At 37.4% G+C, this 23,482-nt stretch overlaps 1 protein-coding gene across 2 annotated transcripts; it reads left to right on the forward strand.

Annotated features, from left to right (window-relative positions):
* The first annotated feature begins 3,362 nt into the window (after positions 1-3,362).
* Positions 3,363-22,234, forward strand: LOC113048073 (LARGE xylosyl- and glucuronyltransferase 1-like). 2 transcript variants are annotated; one of them, XM_026209576.1, is made up of 15 exons: positions 3,363-3,875; positions 5,754-5,933; positions 9,368-9,660; positions 11,059-11,141; positions 12,733-12,856; positions 13,237-13,408; positions 14,001-14,105; positions 14,282-14,394; positions 15,411-15,536; positions 15,733-15,888; positions 16,021-16,184; positions 16,778-17,056; positions 18,184-18,330; positions 18,570-18,765; positions 19,626-22,234. In XM_026209576.1, exons 2-15 carry the CDS (start codon positions 5,828-5,830, stop codon positions 19,821-19,823), a joined length of 2,262 nt encoding a protein of 753 aa, XP_026065361.1. In that variant the 5' UTR covers positions 3,363-3,875; positions 5,754-5,827; the 3' UTR covers positions 19,824-22,234. The 2 variants fall into 2 exon arrangements, with proteins under 2 accessions (XP_026065361.1, XP_026065360.1); XM_026209575.1 differs by having other exon boundaries at positions 3,364-3,875; positions 5,749-5,933.
* Positions 22,235-23,482: the final 1,248 nt, after the last annotated feature.

Genomic DNA, 23,482 nt, shown 5'->3' on the forward strand with positions numbered 1-23,482 from the left:
CAAACAAATCTGTACCTGATACATGACTGTCAGTTACATTCAGTTACTGTCAGTGAGACAATAGAAACACTTCCTAAAATCATTGTAAAATAAGGATTTATATATCTTTCTTTCTTTCTTTCTTTCATTCTTTAAATAATCAGAAGACGCATTCCACATAATTTTCTCCGATATGCTGTCTGTGCTTTATGCCGACATTTCAGAAATTAGACAGCTCTGGCCCTGATCCATGCATTTGTGTCTTTTATTGCATTTTTCTAGTTTTAAAAATAGCAATTAGAGGCAGTGCTGTCTTATGAATGCTAACAATAAAATCTTAACACTAGGCTACTCTTAAATCATGACTATATTCAAAATATAGCACATCATTTCTTAAATTATTGATTGTTTTCAAAGACTTCGTAAGTTCAATGTATATTGTGTTTGACCATTGGCTTGAGCTTTATCGAAGTAGTAATCTAAAAAGGTGAACACTTTCTCTTTAATGATTAAATGAATAATTAAACATTAAACATATTATAATTTGTAAAAAATAGCTCTAATCTGCTAAAAGGCATATGGATATCTTTGTTAACATGATTTTGTTCTGTAAAGCTGCTTTGAAAGCGCAATAAAATCAAGTTGAAATCGTCTCAACATACAGCGACATTTAGACTGGTGTTGTACTTTCAAATGTTACTTTCCATCTGTTCAACCGGCTTCATAGACAAATATCCTTTTATCAATTAGATTTTCAGCAAAGGACTTCTTAACCTTAGAAAAGTAAAAACTAAAACAATCAAAAGCATTTAGGACCATTTAACCTTTATGTTTCGTTCATTGGTTAATTGTTTAGTCAAAACAACATTCACATAAATTTTACACAAAATTTATGTTTCAATTTAGCATTTTTCAGGTTCAAACCCATACGAGGAGCTCTAAGACACCAGTTAAAGATTGTATCATCTGGAAAGCATTATATTTGCGTACAGTCATGTAATAATCAAGTGTCTTCAGCAGTAAAACAATAAGGAATGTAATGGCTAGTAAACAATACTTAGACGCCCAGATCAATGCCCTTCTCTGAAGACAGTCCCGACTTTCCTGAGGTAGACTGACCTCCAAAAGGTTCTGCAGGTGTTTGATGTAGTTGATGGCAGCGCGCAGTGTCTCTACCTTGCTGAGTCTCTTATCCTCAAATTCCTGAGGCAAATGTTCGCGGAGTCTTGAATATCCCTCATTGACGCATCGAACTCTCTGCCTCTCTCTCTCATTACGTTTGTGGATGAATGCAGGCTCCAAAGAGTAGTTGTGCAGACTGAAGTTCCCGTGGCAGGACAGGCAGGAAAAGGATCCAAAGTACCGTTGACGGTTGACTTGTTCTTGGTAATTCTGGGGAGGATTTTTCAGTGCATCTTTGAAGGGGGAATACTGCTGGTTCAAAGACAAGCCAAATGTCAAGGGTTGAACATATGAGACTCGGTCCACAACCGTATAATCTGATCCCATTTCGCTGGCAATCAAAAGCTAACTTTTCTTCAGTTGATGAAACTATCTTGAATTAGGTCAGATAAGCTGATCCGCACCTTTGCACTGATGTAGTCTCTCTCTGCAGATGACATAACACATATACAGTCAGTGCTGAGGTTTTCGCCTTGGGTTCAGTCATCATCATCTTCTTTCTGCAAGTAAAAACATCTTCCTTCTTTCCTTCCTCTCATGAGGGTAAGTGATGTAAGTAGGAGGATGTCCTCTGTTCCTTTATGAGAATCATCTCATCATCAGCATACTTCTTGCAGAGAGCCGTAACTCTTTTGTAGAGCTGTTGTAGTTTCGTGTTGTAATTTTGAAATTCTTATAGAGAACAAATCTCTGGAAAAATAGAGACAAGTCATGTCTGAACAGTGGGAACAGAGGCCCATGCAGTCAGTCTAGTTTTGTGTGAACAATCTCATTTACAATAAAAAGAAATATGACACTTCCTACTAGTGAAGAAAAGAAGATAAGTGTCTTTCTTCTAGAAATTGTATTCAAAGAAATTATTTGAACATAAGTCATTTACTTGCATGCATTAAACAAACATTTAGTTTCCATTATTTACTGCTTATATTGTTGCATTGCAGTGATTTCTGGACATAATTTGCCTTGATGGATTTACATGGACAATCTAAGACCAGCTATGTCTATAACAACCCGACTACTTACGCACGGATGAAAACCATCCATTTGTTTAAGGGCATAAAACTGAAACTTTCCTCTGTTTTAAGTGCTTTCGTTAACATGCTTTTACAAGGAGCATCAACTTAAAAATGTTATTGTATAATTGTTGGACCACTGAATAACTGGATAATTGCAAGTCTCATGAAATCATGTCTTAATAAATTATTATTATTATTTTTTTAAATGTCTATGCTTGATTGCTACTTTGCCCACAAACACACACACACACACACAGGTTTGTTTTTGTGAAAAGTGGGTTCATCCCATAGGTGTAATGGTTTTTATACTGTAGAAACTGTATATTCTATGGCCCTACACCAACCCTACACCTAACCCTAACACTCACAGGAAACTTTGTGCATTTTTACTTTCTCAAAAAAAAAAAAAAACGGATTCTGTATGATTTATAAGTGTTTTGAAAAATGGGGACATTGGGTTATGTCCTCATAAGTCACCCTCTCCTTGTAATACCTGTGTCATACCCATGTCATTATACAGAGTTGTGTCCTGATATGTCACAAAAACAAGAGCACGCACACACACACACACACACACACACACACGCACGCACACACACACACACACACACACACACACACACACACACACACACACATATATATATATATATATATATATATATATATATATATATATATATATATATATATAGTGTCTCTGAAATGTTATTTACATATTGCATTTATATACATGAAAATCAAAACAATAAACTCATTTTCCACTCATATAACACAACTTACTCCTAAAAACTGAGGTTATGACATGCAATCCCTGGGTCGGTTTGCATTATTTAATTAATTTATTTATTTTTGTAAAATAGCAGTACATGAAATTTACTTTAGAACTTTTGAAATGTTTTTATATTATAGAAAAGAACACCCAGGTCTAAAATAATCTGTATTCATATGGCAAATGGTGGCTAAAAGACAAAACTACAAAGTGTAAAAAAAATAATAAAAAAATAAGGTTTTATATATATATATATATATATATATATATATATATATATATATATATATATATATATATATATTGGCGTTGCTCGTCCAGTATAGGCTACTTTGTAGCACGATGGAAAGCAAAGCAACTGTGCGCTAGCTGGCTGTACTGAATCCTATCCATTGTTTCCAGGTCGTAGTGCAAACACATTCGCCTGGACTGGATTGTGGATTGTGGATTGGAGCAGTGATTGGAGGATATGTTGGGAATCAGAACTGGAGGAGGCTGGGAAACAAACAGGGAGTGTTGTGTGGACTAGAGGCCGCATCGATATCACAAAATGATCGAATAAACGGCGCGTTTGGCGGATTGTAACGCACACTCAGTGTGCAGGGAAACGGAATACGATATTTACCGCTGATCTTTACTAAAGACAAACCGCGTCAATCAAGTCCAGCATGCGGCATTCTTACGCGCTGATCTTGCATATGAATTGAACACAAACGTGTCCTGAGACTGAAATATCTGTGGCATCTCCTCTCGGTGATTCTGACTGGATTTGTGAAGACGAATGACATTAAGGCGTTAACTTAGTTCTTCATTCATGCACCGAGCCTATCGCACGGATACTCAAGAGAATCTGTCTGTCGGTCATTTTGGATTGATTTTAGTGACGATAAAGGACTCATTCAATCACAAGTGATTCAACGTCACAGGTGAGACGGCATGCGTTGATATAACAGTCCTACAATTTGTTACCAAAAACACCTTTAAATCACATGAATGGTTGTTTCTTCTTGCCACTATGGCCCTTATGGACTCATTCTTAAACTCTTAAAACACTTCTCACACTCTCATTTGGTTATTTAATTCGCTCAAAAGTCATACTTGCGTAATTTCCACTGTACCGTTATGGGTAAATATCTTTTTACATGTCAATTCACCAATCATTATGTGAGGGGAAATACATTTTAAACATTTTTTATTTATTTATTTTGGTAATAAAATGGCCGACTCTTTTATCTTGCTACAGCTAAGTCCACAGTCATACCTGCGACATTTGAATGTGTGTATTGTTTTCATGCAAGAAATATTGAAATAGTTTATAAACACTGTGACGTCAACAGGAAAGGATGATTGTGTGAAAATCGCTTATAAAAAATATTAGTCGATCTTATTAAATACATAGGCTAAAAGTCAAACGAGAAACACAAAAACAACAAAACAAATCAAAATGATAAAGTTTGTATATTCATAAAGACAAAGTTCAACCCTTAACATATTTCTTCCATTTATTTTTTAAGCCATTGCTACTAGTTTTATTGCATTAATTCGTGGCATTTTGAGTAATTGTGATTAACTTAGTTTCAGACTTTGTTGGTATCCTAGTTCTTTAAATGGTAAACCAGTCACCTGAAATAGGCCCATTATTTCCTTAAGCTAGTCATATAATAATATTTACATTGATTTATCATAGTTTAACTATCCACAGTCTGATGTTGTCACTATAACGTTTTATTTGGAGTCAGGGGCTCTTCAAACTGTCAACTCGGAGGGGGCTTTGTTTTTTATTTATTTATTTAAAAAAAAAAAATTTTATGAATGTTTTACTGATTTAGTATTAAATTAATTTGAGGAGAGCTGAATTACACTCTTGCGTTACAGTGCAAACTGGTCAAACCACATAACTGCTGATTTTTACATTATAGGTCATATACGATCAAACACTACTAAACAAAAAGATTTGTCAACCATTTTTTTATTGTCGATGATGTCGATAATATTGACTAATCATTTCAGTCCTTATTCAAAGCAAAAGATGGTTTGGATTAGGGCTGCACGATTATGAGAAAAATCATAAATGTCAATTATTCCCTTGAAATTGTAATTGCGATTATTAATAATTATAAATGATTATTTATCACAATTTACACTGAATGATGTTCGTACCATTGTTTGATGCAACTGCATTCTGTATTTTTATTAATATTCATAAATATGTTAAAAATATGAATGGTAATATAATGTTATACTACAACTAACATTGAAGTAACGGGAAAAAACGTTAAGATAACAAGTATAAAGAAAAAAACGCATCTTAAGCAATTTAGAATAACATAAGTGGACTTTGAACGATTAATTGCCGCTTTCAACGATTATGTAATTTTGGCATCAATAATTGTAATCGCGATTAGAAACTCGATTAATTGTGCAGCCCTAGTTTGGATCTGTTTGGACTGGCAGTGCTTGAATTCATTTCGTTGATGTTTGCACAGCATATTCTGGCAGTTGAGTATTTTGTTGTGATTTTGTTGATGAGAGATGGGCATAAATACATGACAATTTATTTAAAATACAAAATACTGTGTGGAAAAAGTATTTAAATACAAATGCAAAATACTGTGGGGTAAATGTATAAAAAAATGTTTTTCAAAGTCTTTAAAATGCAATTATTAGTCTTTTTTATTATTATTATCATTTATTTATTTATTTTATTTTGTATTCCAAATACTGTATCTGTAATACTGCCCATCACTTGTTATCATTATACTTATGCTATCGCTAACACTAATTGTTGTATTTTTTCAGAGCAGTGCCATGCAACCCCTGTCCAAACAGCTGATGCCCACATAGAGGTGTCTGAGTAGACACCCTCTGGCTGCAGAGGATGCTGGGAATGTGTCGTGGGCGCAGGAAGTTTGTGGCTGCCTCCCTCGCCCTGATCTTTATCCCAGCCCTTACCTGGCTCTATCTGTCATCAGCAAATTTCACGGGTATATGACTACACATCACAGACGTATTTTCTGTCACTGAGGTCTCAAACTCAAATCTGATTCAGATGGGGGTGGGAGGAATTCTATATAAACATAATAAGAAGTTCTATGTTGTAACTGATGTTGACTTAGTTAAAACCAAGGTCAGATCTTACTATGTGAGTAGACACCATGTACTCTGCTGAGCGTGATTTATATGATACCTTTTCCACCACTTCACTGGCCCATTCAATGTCTTAGAATAAAACTACTGACTGTTGTAAAACCTGCCATAATAACAGAATGTACACATTTTGATACATTTGGTATTTGGAACCTGTCACCTAATAGGCATAGTTTAAGAGTTACATTTTTTTTTTTTACTAAACCACCAAATTACAATGTCTATAACCTGTAGTCAGAATAGTTTGGCACAACTGCATTCCCATATACTGTGTAAAAGGGCACCTATTTCCAGCTGGCATTTCCAACTTATATCATCATTCATCAGTTAAATTCTATAAAGTCTTAATGGAGTGTGGTAGCATCAATCTTAATATTGTGTGAACTTGGCCCTGCTTATATTATATATTTATTTACCACACCCAGATAAAATGCTAGACCATTTTTTCAGTCATTTTCTTCACTGATGTGTCTCTGCCATATGGTCTATGGTCCGTTTTTGATCAAATGCATTCTTATCACCACAACTGGTGCTAATTTTGAAAGCTAAGACAGTGAATTTAATGATCAATTTTGACAACGAAGTTTGTTTTTAAATACTTCAGTGCGTATCAAAATTTTGATGGCTATCCAAGTAATCTACGTTGTTGCAACATGATATTCTGGTAGACTTGATAGACAGCATTTTTTTATACACTATGCAGTAGGGCTGCACGATATTGGGAAAAAATTACATTGCGATATTTTATTTTTCTGCGATATATATTGCGATATGAAATAAAAAAAATATTCTTACAAACAAACATGGGGTGAGCAAACTTACATTCTCATTTTAAATTATTTAAACATCGACACCATCGTGTCAATTGATTAATATGCACGAGGGAGAGAGAGCAAGACGGCGTCGGCTCTATTTCTAGCATGCACGTGTTTTCCGCGGGGCTTGAGTCGCGCCTGAGACGCGCGTCTCATGCAGGCAGTCTGCAAGCTCTAACCTGTTAACATGGGAGCCGAATTAAAAACGGACACGCCACGCAGCTGAGACGCTTGCGCCACGCATCTAGTGTGTCGCCGGCCGCGCGCTCGCGCTCTCTCTCTCTCTCTCTCTCTCTCGCGCCCGCGCTCTTTGGCCCATACAGTTAATGAATAACGGATCAACTACGACAGCCTACATCGCACATCCTGCGATGTGACTATCGTGGATTTGTACATCGCGATATCGATGCTTAAACAACACATCGTGCAGCCCTACTATGCAGATTAATAAGCACACCGATATGTTGCTATCTACCATCAATCAGCTTATCAAAATAACAAATTGTACTGGTTTACATTACATAGTTACACCACAACATCATCCTCCGTGTACCTGCATTTTCCATTCATTGTGTGAATTGTCATATTAAAGCATTAAAACCCCAGAGTATTTCAAAATGTCCGCAGGAAACTGACTTACTTGCAAATACATTCTCCCCTCATGTCTGTAGTTTATATCACTGTACCTTCAAACACAGGTGTTTTCATGCCATTACAAAATTGGGATAATGGGCATAAATCTAGCTGTGTCAATCAGATTATGCTTTAACCATTTTTGACCTAACTCGATAAAAGTGTAATGCATTTAAATGAGCACATGCACTTCTAGCTTAAGCATAATTGGTTGGAGAATGTGCATGTATACAGTGCAAATGTGTTATCCTTGTACCAACCGATGTTTGAATCCATTTGAAAAACATGCAAAAACAAACTCTAAAGTTGTTTGTTTGTTTAATTTTGTAAAAGAATGTGAATGATGATTTTTGTTTTCAAAATTTTTTTTGTTTTGTGCTGTAAAATATATCAATATAAACATGTTCGAGTTCATTCCGCCAGTCCTTGTACTTTTCTAGTTAGTAAAGTACTATAGGTCCACTGAAAAATTTATGTCTAAAATTTATGATTTACTCCAGTGGCTTTTAATGACTTTTGGCAGACAGTTAAATGTCTTTGCTGTCACTTTATTAACTGAATTAATCTGTAATCCCCTCATTAATGCTCATTGATGTTGAACAGCTCAAATAATGTCTTAAAGTTTCTTTCTCTAGGGTCTTTCTGAAGTGTTCTTGCAGTACATTCTTACCTGTCAACCCTCTATAATGTCAATAATATCAAATACACTCTAAAAAATCATTCGGTGCGATTGTACATACCACAAAACTTAAACCTGTATAACTTTAATTAAATCTCTCAGTATAATTTAAGTGGTTGTTGTAGTTGATCATTTACTGAAATAAATGCAACAAAAGAGATTAGCATTTAATTAACAAATAATATTTTTGGTACATTTTAATCAAAATATGTGAAAATGGAAAGGTTACACTAATCTGTTTCAAGAATTATAGCTCATTCTCTTTGAAAACAGTATTCTTCAATTGTAACTTGAACAACTCAAAAATTTGAGTGAGTTGCATGGATAAACCTCATGACCTGGAACAATTAACTGTATTTCTCCATCATGCATTGCTTTTGACTTAGGTGTATACATTTTGAAGTAAAGTGTTTGTGTATTATCACACAAGATTGATATATTGGGAGATTTCTTAGTGTTAAATATTTGTGTATTGGGGATTCTGTTATTTAGCATTTTTGAATTAAAGAACACCGTAGCCGGAACTACTTCTCTCTGTTTATGTCTATGAAGAATCACAAAGGTACTGGGTTACTCCGCCGCGGTACCCCCGAAGCAATCTAAAATAGTCTGAATATAAACACTTATTATAGGTGCACCCTAGTGATTCAGGACAAGCTAAAAACACGGTTTGGAAAATGGATTCATGGTGTACTCGCTTATTATATACATTTTTCTACATTTTGAACACAAACAAAGTTACGGACCGCAGCTCTGATTGGTTGTTTCTTACCGGGAGCGATGATATTCCTGCAAATGGCAATAGGACCACTGGGAGGAGCCAGAGGAGCTTGATTTTTTCACAGATTATCTGTCTCATATTCTACTGTCAGGACATAATGACAGGTTTAACAAATATGTAAAAAATATATTTTTCACAAAAGTTACCTACTGCAGCTTTAATGGGATTTGCGGTGTACTCAATTATTATTTTTTTACTATTCTACTTGTTCAGATCTACAGATGCTGTATGTTTTTTTTTTTTTGAAGACAGACCTCTTGAAGTGCAAACATAAGATGTACAATTGACAGATTTAGTGCTGTGGCTGTGATTTGCTGGACAGATGTTTAGTGATCCTCGACTGTCTGTGTGTTTTCCCCTCAGTCAAACTGTTGCCTCTGTCGCCGCTGGATCCTCAGTCATCCCTGCTGATCAGAGCAGCTGCTGAGCATCAGGATGTGGATCTGCAGCTACGAGATGTGGAAGAACGTAACCTTGCACTGCGGAGAGAGATTAGCCTAGCACCCAGGGTTCCAACACATAGCAACAGTCGCCAAGGGAAACAGTTACACACCCATTCCACAGAAGAGGGTACAGGTGATAGTGAGGCTAAAAAAGGAGCAGCCTCAGGCAACAGCTCGGACTGTGTGCCTCAGCCGGTGGTGAACAAATGTGAGGTTAGTATCCTGAATCAGGACCTTCCACTGAACAGATTCACTCATGATCAAGACTCTAGTCAAGTCAAGTCACCTTTATTTATATAGCGCTTTAAACAAAATACATTGCGTCAAAGCAACTGAACAACATTCATTAGGAAAACCCTGACATCCTTCGATTCCTCAGATCAGATGATTTCTTGAGGAGAGATGTGCTGTTACTTAACTTAGTGATCAGCAAGGCTATTGTAGATTTGCTTTTTTAAATTAGTTTTTATTTTAATACCGTTTTCAATTTTGCTTTAAATTTAAGTTTAGTTTTAGTTAGTTTCATGAATGGTTTTGTTAGTTTTAATTTAGGTTATATTTTGCCAACACATTTTTTTAGTTTTTCTTTTATTTAGTTTCAGTTATAGTTTTAGTAATTGTAGTTTAGCAGCTAACAGAACACTTCCAGTGTAGACCAAACTAATACATTTATTTTCAGCAAAATGTAATTTTTGCACAGTTTACAGTTAACTCTTGATAAAAATAACAAGGGTTTGAGATGCAAAAAAGAACCAAACAAATGCACCTTTTTTGTGGAATTTTTCCCCTTAATTTCAACACCACAAAGTGTATTACCATATTTTCCGGACTATAAGTCGCACTTTTTTTCATAGTTTGGCTGGTCCTGCGACTTATAGTCAGTCAGGTGCGACTTATTTATCAAAATTAATTTGACACAAACCAAGAGAAATTAACCAAGAGAAAACATTACCATCTAGAGGCCGCTAGAGGGCGCTCTATGCTGCTCAGTTCTCCTGTAGTCTACACTGAAGACACAGAGCGCCCTCTCACGGCTGTAGACGGTAATGTTTTCTCTTGGTGCTTGGTTCTAAATAAATGCGTCTTATAGTCCAGTGCTACTTGTGTTTTTTTTCTTCGTCATGACGTATTTTTGGACTGATGCGACTTATAGTCCGAAAAATACGGTATCCAGCGTGACAATGCATTTGCTTTTTCCTGTTTCGGAATTAAATTCGTTTCCTACCCCCGCCATCATTCTTGTCTGTCGTATTTATCAGTTAATGGATGTTGCTGTCACTTGCATAAAGCGCTATCTACAGGTAAATTTATTATAAAGCCTATTTGGTTTTAAACTAAACCACGTCAGATTTTCCGCCACGGGATGAGAGCTTATTGATTACGAAAACAAATACTTATTTTTGATAATTATTATTTTATTTCAGTTAGTTTTTCAATAACTGTTGCTAGTTTAGTTTTAGTTTTTCATTTATTATGAAAATATAATAAATGCTATCACCCCTCAGTAGCAATCGGAAAGGTGACGGAGGCACAGGGACCGAAGCGGCCGACACTGAATGCATCAATGCTGCTTCAAACTGTTGTAATTGCTATTTGTCTTTCTCATCACAGACAATTCATATCGCCATTGTGTGTGCGGGGTACAATGCGAGCAGAGATGTTGTCACTTTGGTCAAGTCAGTTCTGTTTCACAGGTAAATTAAAGTCTGTGTCTGTCCACATTCACAGGATATTCACTGGTCCCTACAGTGAGTGAGCACAGATTTTGAACATAGCTCGAGTGTCCACATGCTTTGTAATTGTTATTAATTAGACTGAAATTTATTTTATTCTTCAATGCAAGTAGGGGTGTAACGGTACGCAAAAATCACGGTTCGGTACGTACCTCATTTTTAAAGTCACGGTTCGGTTCATTTTCGGTACAGTAAGCGAAAGAAATGCAAACCGTAAACTGCAGGTTGTTTATTACAATAAACTTTTTTTAACAATTTGTTTACACTTTTTTAAAATACTTTTTAATAAAATATATATAAAATAAAAAAAGAATAAGAAATAAAATACTCTCTCAAACCAATATCATATAATAAAATATAATGGAAAATTCAAATAAATAACTATGGTTACAGTGCAGCATTACCAATCCCAGCTTGTAGGCCTGCTTATATTTAAAAAAATACTTTTTTCCAAAGTGTAAAGTGCAGCATCAACAGTTTCAGTTTTTAGACCTGCTCATATTTCGTTATTGCGTTGGCCCAATCAGAATTAAGAGCAAAGGTCTGTTTAAATGCCGACGGGAGCTGCGTTTGAATTACAATCGTTTTTTTCCTAGTTGTAGTGATGTTCACACTCGCGTGATGCCTTTTGAAAACCTTAGGCCGGTGACACACTGGCATATTGCACCTGTCGAACATAGTCTATTTTGCCGTCAATACTGTTGATGGTGTCCTTTATCAGTAGGCTTTATATTTATGCTCAACATGAAGTAGATGTTGTTGTCGTGAAGACAAGATCCTGGTCTGTCGGCGGCCTCCCTCTATGTCACCTACAGTAGCAGCAAGTCAGACACGATTCTGGTGTGTAAAGACACAGAAAACGCGAAGCAGCCGTCACGCAACTGATACACAGCAGAAACACAGGCTCACGCCACGCAGCCAGTGTGTCACCGACCTTAGAATCAGCTGCGGGATTTGCGCTGAACGCGGAGACTTCCGCTACTTAACATGTTCGTTTGGAAACACGAAAATGTACCTATGTTCTGCACAAAAAATATTGCATTCGGTCATTCGGTACACACGTGCACCGTACCGAAAGCCCTGTACCGAAACGGTCCGGTACGAATACACGTACCTTTACACCCCTACAATGCAGTGTAACAAGTAGTAATGTCAGAATTAAGTTTCATCATCAGCTTTACTGATATGCTGCTCTCTGCTTATACACCCTCCAGTAATGCAGTGTATGAAATTACTTTTCACTGTTTTATCACATGCAGTCAAATTGCTTTACTGTGCTGTTATGGCTGCTACCAGTATTACACTCATCTTAGTTGGTAAGGATAAAAGCAAGAGTTCAGTCAGCATTGACAATTTTATTTTTTATACCTAATGATATTTAAAACTAATGACCTTTTTTTGCACAGAACGTGAATTTCTGAATATCCTGGCTTTTTGTATGTAATAAAAAATAACAAATGAAAAGTGAATGCATGATATGAGAGTTTTCATTTTTGGGTGAACTAGTTCAATATTAAATGCCAGAAAAGGTTTGTTCTCTTTATGTGTCAAGACGGAATCCTCTCCACTTCCATTTCATCACGGACTCCATCGCTCGGAAGATCCTGGCTGATCTCTTCCACACCTGGATGGTGCCAGCCGTTCATGTCAACTTTTATGACGCTGATGAGCTGAAGGTTTGTGGTTCGCTCAGTAGACCTCCACAGTGATGCTCAGTATTTCAGCAGAATTGACGATGAAGTATGTTTCTCTATGCATTTTCTACGTAGGTTTTTTTGGTTTGTTTGTTTTTTTAAGATTCCAATTCCTTTACTAAACCAACCATTGCCAGTCGTACAAGGGAGTAATAGGCTCTGTCATGAAGGCAAATAATTAAACAATGCGTCAGACCAGTGTAAATATTTGCTTTTTCTAACAGTAATCTTCTTACGCTTTGCTGGTGCTCTGTAATGTGCATATTTATACATCAACAATCAGAAAATCATTTTTTTTTTTTTCTTTGTTGCAGTTTTTGATCATTTGCAATTGTCGTATTTGCTCTTTGCGTGTTTATCAGTCTGAGGTCTCTTGGATCCCTAACAAGCATTATTCCGGCATCTACGGCCTGATGAAGCTGGTGCTGACCAAGACCCTGCCCTCTGACCTGCAGAAGGTCATCGTCCTGGACACTGACATCACCTTTGCCACAGACATCGCTGAGCTGTGGGTCGTTTTCCACAAGTTCAAAGGTACTTTTGAATATTCTGTTTATTTGTCATTTGAATTGAATAATGCAATGTAAACCGTGTGCATCCCATAGAAATACTTGCCATAACAAGACAACCTTTTGTCAGTTAATTAACGTTCAATGAGGCACGTGTTTGCAGCTCAGATCAATAATGTCACAGATTATTCCACCAGACACTGACCGCAGCAACCACAGTGATCAATGATTTCAGTAATGAACAGCCTGAAGCTCTCATGCCTGAAGCTTTATCAACAGAGCAATGGCCCGTATCACCAGCCGAATGCAGGTGTTGGCCAACTCAACCGGCCTTTGACGTGAAATCCTGTTGCTTAGAAACAACGACACACTGTTGTTGAATAGATTTGATTACTGTTTTGAAGGACGGATGCTAGGAAAGCTAGAGATGTGCTCGTCTTATTAACCATTTGTTCGGATCTTCATGTCGTGTGGTGTGCTACTTTTTTTTTTTTTTTTTTAAACACCTTTAAAAGCTTTAAATGAACTGCACAGATTTTTGTCCACAGTTCACTAAAGCTTCCGATCAGTCGGTACAGACGCATTGATGTCGCTGTGGGGGTGTTTGTGCGTTTCAGGTCAGCAGGTTCTTGGTCTGGTGGAGAATCAGAGTGATTGGTACCTCGGGAACCTGTGGAAGAACCATCGGCCGTGGCCAGCGCTGGGCAGAGGCTTTAACACCGGTACGCCAGCCATGATTCTGATTATCCGGCTTATCTGAAGGGGAAGACCAGTTTTAAAAGAAATACTCAAGTTCCTGATGAATCAAATCATGTTTTTGTGATTTTGAACAGGACAATGACATTATTGTAAAAGTGTTAATTAGTGTAATGGCCAACAAAAGATGTTTGTGTTGAAGGGGTGATTCTACTGTTGTTGGATCGATTGAGGAAGCTAAAGTGGGAGCAGATGTGGCGGCTGACGGCAGAGAGAGAGCTCATGAGCATGCTGTCTACATCCCTCGCTGATCAGGTAAACACGTGAGCTCGGTTTTAATCTGACCTGCTGTCTACTTAGACAGGAGAGCATAATGTATTGTGCTAGGGACATTGTCTGTCATGAGAAGCACATGGGAAACTAGGGCTGCGAAAAAAAATCTAATGCGATTTTCATGTGCATCTCGACAGTAAAGGTGCTCCTGTAATTAGAAGTATAACTCCAGCACGTGCGTTCAGATCAGGGTTGCCAGGTTTTCAAAACAAAACCTGCACAATTGCTTCTCAAAACTAGCCCAATTACATTTCTTTGCAGGCGATAAAATACACGTTTTTTTGGCGGGGTTCCCTTGGTAAAATTAGCATTTTAGGGACTAAATATCATGCTATTGTGATTGGGGTCGCTTCGACTCACGGATGTGAAAAACAATCGCAGACTTGGCAACACTGGTTGCCATTTACTACACAGAGCCGTAGTTTACCGACAATCTACACGAAATCGATTTCAAAATCGCAGGCGATTCTTTGTCGATTTTGAAAGCGATTTTATGTAGCTTGTCGGTAAACTACGGCTCTGTGTGGTAACTGCCGCTCCACCTGAACCAGTGTTGTGGTTGTTTTTCATGTGCGCGGCACACAATACCAATAGTGTGATATTTAGCCCCTAAAATGCTCATTTTACCAAGGCAACCCTGCCAAAAAAAACGTGTATTTTATCCCCAGGCCGCAATTTGTATCAGGGAACCCCCTGGAAACGCGATTGGGATAGATTTGGACTAGTTTTGAGAAGCAACTGGACAGGCTTTGTTGTGAAAATCTGGCAACCCTGATCTGAACACACGTGTTGGAGATATACTTCTAATTCCAGGAGCGTCTTTACTGATGAGATGCGCATGAAATCGCATTCGAAATTTTGCACAGGCCAATGGGAGACTCTAAAATTTGATGTTATTTGGTTGGTAAGCTAAACCTGAGATACCTACGAAAAATATGGAACACAAACATTAAAGGAACTTCATATCAAAATGCCAGCTGACAATATTTTGCCTGCAGGACATCTTCAATGCTGTGATCAAGCAAAACCCATTCCTGGTGCACCAGCTGCCCTGCTTTTGGAATGTTCAACTGTCGGATCACACCCGCTCCGAAAAGTGCTACAAAGATGTGTCCGACCTCAAGGTGACATCACAGTGGAGACACAAAAGGGAGCTCACACTTATACTAGACGACAAACAACAATTTCTTCTGTAGCTGCCCCGTGTATATGCATATGTGTGCTTTATATGGAATTGTTACTTAAAACACAAGCAGTTCAGTTTGAGACAGAGGTCAAGCAGGGTCCACACTTTCTGAACTTCTGCATCTGATTGTGCAGGTGATTCACTGGAACTCTCCGAAGAAACTGCGTGTGAAGAACAAACACGTGGAGTTCTTCAGGAATCTCTATCTGACGTTCCTGGAATATGACGGGAATCTGCTGAGGCGAGAGCTCTTCGGCTGTCCTAGCGAAACGGACCACAACTCAGAGAATGTGAGTTTCACCTCACTGTGCTTCATGTTGGTAACTGCTGCTTTTATTGTGTCAGAGGTCTGTATTTTTATGTTTTTTTTTTTGCTCAGGCAGCATGATGGAATCATTTTTGTTTTCTTAATATCCCTGCAGCTCCAGAAGACCCTGTCTGAGCTGGATGAGGATGACCCATGTTATGAGTTTCGTCGGGAGCGCTTCACAGTCCACCGCACACATGTCTATTTCCTGCACTATGAGTACGAACCAGCCTTAGATAACACTGACGTGACACTCGTGGCCCAGCTGTCTATGGACAGGTAAAAAAACACTTACATTAACATTGACTTAAAGACACCAACAGCGCACAAATCACCTCACCAACAGATATTTAATACACTGTGCTAAAAAAGAGACTTTTATAAGGCACGTTAAATCAAGTTGATCCAAACTTTCTGGAGGATAATGTCATTTAAGAGCTTTCAAAGTAATAGCTGGGTTCATTTATAGAAGTTAAGCTTAATTGACAGCATTTGCAGCATAATGTTCATCGTCTGATCGCGTCTTTGCATTGACTTTGTATGTAATCTACTCGCGCAAATCGTTGAACTCGTGCTAAATCCATGATTTATCTTTCCGTCTGATTTATGGCCGTCAGCGGTTGGGTAGAAGACAACACATCCCATCATGCCACGCTTCTTCTTAGCGTCATCAAACCACCCGATTCTTATTGTTTTGGTAGTGCACCCTCTAGTGGCAGGTCCAACAACCTGTACCTTTAAACATTTTGTAATAATTCGATTTTTTTTACATCAGCGTATTTTGTGAAAGCAGAAAGATGTGTGTCGACCTATTGCATAAAATTGTATGTTACATGTTTTTGGTGAGTTACTGGGCTGTTTCTTTGTTCCAGACTTCAGATGCTTGAGGCCATCTGTAAACACTGGGAAGGGCCCATCAGTCTGGCTCTCTACCTCTCAGACGCTGAAGCCCAGCAGTTCCTGCGATACTCTCAGGGCTCTGAGGTCCTGATGAGCAGGAGCAACGTGGGATACCATATAGTCTATAAAGAAGGCCAGTTCTACCCTGTTAACCTGCTGCGTAATGTTGCTATGGGGCAGGTCAACACACCCTACATGTTTCTGTCGGATATTGACTTTTTGCCCATGTATGGACTCTATGAGTACCTCAGGTGAGACGAAACCTACATTTAGAAGTGTAAAATTATGTCGGGGCAATTTTAGATTAATCTCACGTTTTAAATTCATATATTATCATTTTCATAGGAACTGAGTACATCCTGGTACTGTCACTGCCATTTTGGTGTTTTGCACAACAAATCACTCATTATAATTCAACAAAACGGGACAGTTTTCAAAATATTTTCTATTAAAGCAAATAAAATTTCAGTATTCAACTCGATGTGGGGCATTCTCAGATGCAATTATTATTTATTTATTATTTTTAAATCTTTTTTAAAAACGATCATACAATAAATCATATTTTTTCACTTAAAGCTGATGTAGGTAACTTTTGACGCTCTAGCGGTTAATAAACAGAACTGCTTGCATCTTGCGGAAGAACATTGTAGCCGGAACTACTTCTCTCTGTTTATGTCTATGAAGAATCACAAAGGTACTGGGTTACTCCGCCGCTGTACCCCCGAAGCAATCTAAAATAGTCCGAATATAAACACTTATTATAGGTGCACCCTAGTGATTCAGGACAAGCCAAAAACACGGTTTGGAAAATGGATTCATGGTGTACTCATTATATAAATATATTTGTAAATTTTGAAACACAAAAATTTGTTACTTTAATTTTATCTTACTGGGAGCGGTAAGAAACAACCAATCAGAGCTGCGGTCCGTAAACTTTTTTTGTGTTCAAAGTATAAAAAAATGTATATAATAAGCGAGTACACCATGAATCCATTTGCCAAACCGTGTTTTTAGCTTGTCCTGAACCACTAGGGTAAAACTATAATAAGTGTTTATTATATGTGTGGGGGGGGGGGGTAATTCTTCAATCGTACACAGATCTGTGTCTGAAAACAAACTCTGGAGTGCATGTTTGCTTCAAACAAAGTGAAGATAGATACTAAGTGAATACTGTTGTATCTGATTAAAGCTGATCGCAAAACTCATTTTGCTCAGAAATCATAAGAAATACAAAAGTGAAAACCCATATACTGTATATTAAAGGAGGTTGTTGTTTTTTTTTGCCAGCAAAATGTTCTTAGGTTGTGAATGTGATTTGTACAAGAGTACGATCCATTACAGTCCACTCTACAAACAATCCGTCTTGTTTCTGTCTCAGGAAATCGGTTGTTCAGCTGGATATGGGGAACACTAAAAAGGCTCTTGTGGTTCCAGCATTTGAAACCCTGCGCTATCGGCTGTCCTTTCCCAAATCAAAAGCAGAGCTCCTGTCACAACTCGACATGGGCACTCTGTTCACATTCAGGTGATTAATCTAAGAAGAACGAAAGACTGATGAAAAATAATGGCAGATGAGATTTTCTCAGATGTGACTGAAGCATTCATGATTCTTTTAAATCAGTTAATATCAATTGTACCAACCAATCACAAACTTATCTAAATATATATATTTCATAGTTTATTTAGTGGATTCTTCACAGTTTTACAATGACTTAATAAAGTCAATATCGACTTAATAAAGTTAAGTAATTTGCTTGTCCATAGATATCATGTTTGGACAAAGGGTCACGCTCCTACAGACTTTGCCAAATGGAGAACTGCTACGACACCATACCGAGTTCAGTGGGAGGCCGACTTTGAGCCGTATGTGATGGTCAGACGAGAAAGCCCAGAGTATGACCGGCGCTTTGTGGGGTTCGGGTGGAATAAAGTAGCTCACATCATGGAGCTGGATGCTCAGGTAACACTTACATTCACCCAAAAATGACAATTTGCTTACCGTCAGGCAATCCAAGAAAGTAGAAGAGCTTTTGCATCACTTGCTCAACAATCGATCCTCTGCAGTAAATGGGTGCCATCAGAATGAGAGTCCAAACAGCTGATAAAAAACATCACAACACTCCGCAAGTAATTCACATGACCCAAGTTCATCAATTGATGTCTTTTATGCATTTTTGCAATAAACACATCCATCAAGACATTTTTAACTTCAAATCATTGTCTCAGTCTAAAATATTTGGCACAAAACGTCATTAGACGTTGATATTTGGTTAAATTTCGGTTGCGACGTCGGGTGACCAAAATTCAATGTAAATTCAACGTCTGATGTCAGTGTTAAATTGATGTCCAATACCGATGTCGACTGACGTTGATAATTTGTTCTTTTTAGATTGTGTTTTATGGATTTGTTTCTTACAAACATACAGCTTTTCACTTTACAAGATGTTAATGATAGATCTGTTAATTGAAATATTTGAAACGTGAGGATTATTGTGAGGTTTTTATTAGCATTTGGAATTTCATGCAGCGAATCCATTGGTAACCAAGTGTCATTACATAATGGGTAATTTTTCCAAATCTCTTCCGATGAAGACAAAAATCATTTACTTCTCAGATGGCTTGAGGGTAAGCACATTTACAAAATAAATTAAAAAAATTTTTCATTAACTGTTCCTTAAATGAACCTTTTCACAGATTGCCATGATGCATTTTGACAGTTATTAACAATCTAAATCCCTTTTTGGTTTCGTTTCTGGTCTTATTTTCTGGAAATGACCTGATCTGTCGGCATGCGAAATGTTGTTTTTCGTGTATTTTCAGGAGTACGAGTTTGTGGTTCTGCCCAACGCCTACATGATCCACATGCCCCACGCGCCCAGTTTCGACATCACCAAGTTTCGCTCGAATAAACAGTACCGCGCTTGTCTGAAGACGCTGAAGGAGGAGTTTCAGCAGAATATGTCTCGGCGTTATGGTTTCGCCGCGCTCAAATACATGACAGTGGATAACAACAGCTAGCCGAGCACATTGTTCAGCGAACCGATAAAATAACCAATAAAATAAGCTGATCAAGGAGTGCTGTGTGACAGCACCTTTATGGATGTGTTCAGTGAAACTGAGATTGCAGGGTCATTAGGAGACACGGCTCGTGATCATCCATTCATTCAGGGATCCGATAAGACGTTTATCAGTGGTGTTTGACAGAGGTGCCGAGAAATAAACTGATTAGAAGTCATTGATGAACTTTTGTGAGAAGGAAAGCAGATCCTATGAAGGACAGCAGCACTGATGCACTTCAGATTAAAGCCTTGAATCTGTCTATCTTTCCGCCTTTCTAACTATTCGCTTGCCTGTCTGTCAGTCTTTTTGTTTCTCTCTGCCTCTGTTTCTAACCATCCATCTGTATGTCTGCCTGTCTATATAGTACTTGTTTTTTTCTGTTTGTCTATTTAGCAACATGTCTGCATCTCTCTCTGAAAGTGTATATTGATCTGTTTGTGTCAATCAATCTCATGTCATTCTGTCTAGTTGTCTCTGCCTGTGTCTCTGTCTAACAGTCTGTTTTGCTGTCTATCTAGCAGTATCTTGATTTCTACATCTGTTTGTTTAACAATCTGTCTATATCTCTAACAAACTGTCCATCTAACAATCTGTATGTCTCTGCCTCTCTAGCTGTCTATAAATCATTCGGTTTCATGTCTATATCTAACAGTCTTTCTATATTTTCAGTAATATTTTCATATTTTCTATCAGTCTATACCTTTCTGTCTATTGGACCGTCTAACCGTCTCTCTATAGTGGATATAGAAAATAATCACATTTTTTTGCTTTGCCAATGGAAATGAAGGACACAGTTTTTGTTTAATCCAGCTGTATTTACTCAGTGCAGCTTGTAACATCCAATTGAAAGATATAATGCCAACATGTCCGAAAAAATGTAATAAACAAAAAAATACAATCAACGCATTGGAAAAAGTATTCTAAATACTTTTTCCCCACCTTCTAAAAATGATCTGTAAACTCAATCAAGTGTGGCTAATCACCTTCTCAACGGCCCACAATGCCATTTGAGTTTCAGCTGTGGTCATTTTGATTAAGATCAGCATGAAAAGAGCTTTTACTTGAGCATTTCAGTCCTTGGTAGTGCAACTGAAGCAAACAATCATCTGACAAGGCACTGTCAAAAGAGCTCTGGTATAAATTTTTGGACAGACACACGTCAGGAGATGTATACAAAAAAACTTTAGCATTGCTACTGATCAAGAAAGGCAAAATGCAGTCAATACTGAGCTTTACCAAAACACACCTAGAAGATTCTGAGGCCAATAGGGTGTTATGCTCAGATAAGACTGAAATTGAACTATTTGGTCTCATCAAACAAAACTGTATGTCTGGTGGAAATCCAACACCGCTCACCATCCGAATATCACTATTCCTCCAGTAAAGCATGGAGGTGTTATGGGAGTGTTCCTCTGCAGCAGGGACTGCAGCACTTGTCAGGATAGAAGGAACAATGGATGGGGCAAAATACCATCATATTCTTGAGAAAAATCTGCTTTCCTCTGCCAGAAAGATGTCAATGGGAAGAAGGTTCTGCAAGGCTGCAAATCAACCAATGTGATTATTTTAAAGAGGGTGAATCTTTTTCTATACCCACTGTATATCTCTCTCCTTGCGTTTCTGCTTGATATCTTTATCTAACACAGTCTATATCTCTAACAAACCCAGTTAAACTATATCGAAGCATTATCTATCTCTCTTCCATTCTGTCTGCCTATATCTTTAATAATGTCTATGTTTGTTCCATTATCTAACAATCTGACTATATCTCTTTACATCTGTTTGTATGCATCTCTCTCTCTCTCTCTGTCTCTTTCCCTCTGTCTAACAATATTATCTATCTCTTTTAACAGTCTCTGTCAAACAATCTGGCTAGATTTCTCTGTCTCTCTGTCTGCCTGTCTAACAATTCACCTGTATCTAACAAACTATCTCTTTATATCTGTCTGTCTTTCTTTATATCAACTATTTCTCCCACAGCCTGTCTTTTTGCTCTCTCGTTCTTCCTCTTGATTCAAGGTTTCTTTCTCCGTGTCGACAGATGTTATGTGTGGTGAAGCGATTTGGATGTGTGTTCATTCTCAGTGCAGATGTGAACAAATGTAATAAACAGGGATCTTCATTCATCGGACTGGCAATAATACGTGATGAGAGGCCAAAGTGAACACATCATTGACACATTAGAGACGGTTATTCAAGTGCTACTGACTGCATCACACTCCATACTAATAGACTTACGCGCTTGATCACAGGCTTAATTAACAAAGACTCAGTCATGTACTTCATCATTTGTAAAAGACAGTGGAGTTGACGCTGATGCAGCGGCAGAACATGTCATGAGTGTGTTTCGTGGTCACTTTCTACACAGACGTTCAGCCAACATCAAGTCTGACTCAGGCTCTTGTTTTTACTGAATTATCAGCTGATTTTTTGCCACCCTGACAGCACACAAACTCAATGCTGCAGAGCCATCTATGTATTAGTTTTCATATGCCATATGTCTCTAAAACATTTCTTGTCTGGCATTCAGCAGTTTATCACATTTATGATTGTGAATCTTGGTGAATCAGATCTTTTCAAGATGTTTGACCACAATGTTTAGAACTTGATGCGTTCTTCAGTGTGTTTACTGCGGTATCAATGAAGTGCTTTTAATAGGCTACAGTCTGTGTTATGTGCATTACAGTATCCCATTTTTATTTTATTTTGTGTTATTTTATTATTTGGAATGGACCATAGACCCGTTTTTTCCTATAGAGCCCCTAGTGGCAAAGCTGAGAACGCATTCGCACTTGCACTGCATCACCAGTTGCATTTTGACTAGTGCTGTCAAACGATTAATCGCGATTAATCGCATCCAAAATACAAGTTTTTGTTTATATAATATATGTATGTGTGCTGTGTTTATTTATGTATATAGAAATAAACACACATACAGTATATCTATATGCATGTATATTTTATATATTTATATTTTACATTATATATAAATATATTTATGTATAATATATACATGCATGTGTTTGTATTTATATATATATATATATATATATATATATATACACACATAATAAACACAGTACACACTTATATATTATGCAAAAAAAACCTTTTATTTCGGATGCGATTAATCGCGATTAATCATTTTACAGCACCAATTTTGACACATTTTGGAATAAGTGTTTGTGTTTACATACTGGGAGTAAGTTTTGGGCCTAATGCGAGCTGATAAAAAAAATAGTCTGTGTATACAACGCAATGAATGTGTGCTGCTCATATTCAAGAGTTACAGGTCCATTAGAGCAGACCTGGGCTAGTTGTCCTTTTTTGTTTTTTTATAATTTTAGTGACCGTTTTCTCAGGGGTGGGTTTATTTTTAAAGTCAGTTTCTATAAAGACATCAACCTTATAGTCTTAAGAAAGCTATTGAGACATTTTCACCAGTACTGTTCTGAAAAACAAAGTACAGAGGCATGTTGTCGCACTGTATGGAGTAATATGTCAGGCTGTTTAAATTCTTTTTCATCAGAATTTAAATCTTAAAGCATTTTGACACATACACATGCGCATAAATCATAGAAAACGATGAATGTCATAATACTTTTCACTTGTTCAAC

This window comes from Carassius auratus, chromosome 29 (genome assembly GCF_003368295.1).
Source record: "Carassius auratus strain Wakin chromosome 29, ASM336829v1, whole genome shotgun sequence".
NCBI lineage: Eukaryota > Metazoa > Chordata > Actinopteri > Cypriniformes > Cyprinidae > Carassius > Carassius auratus.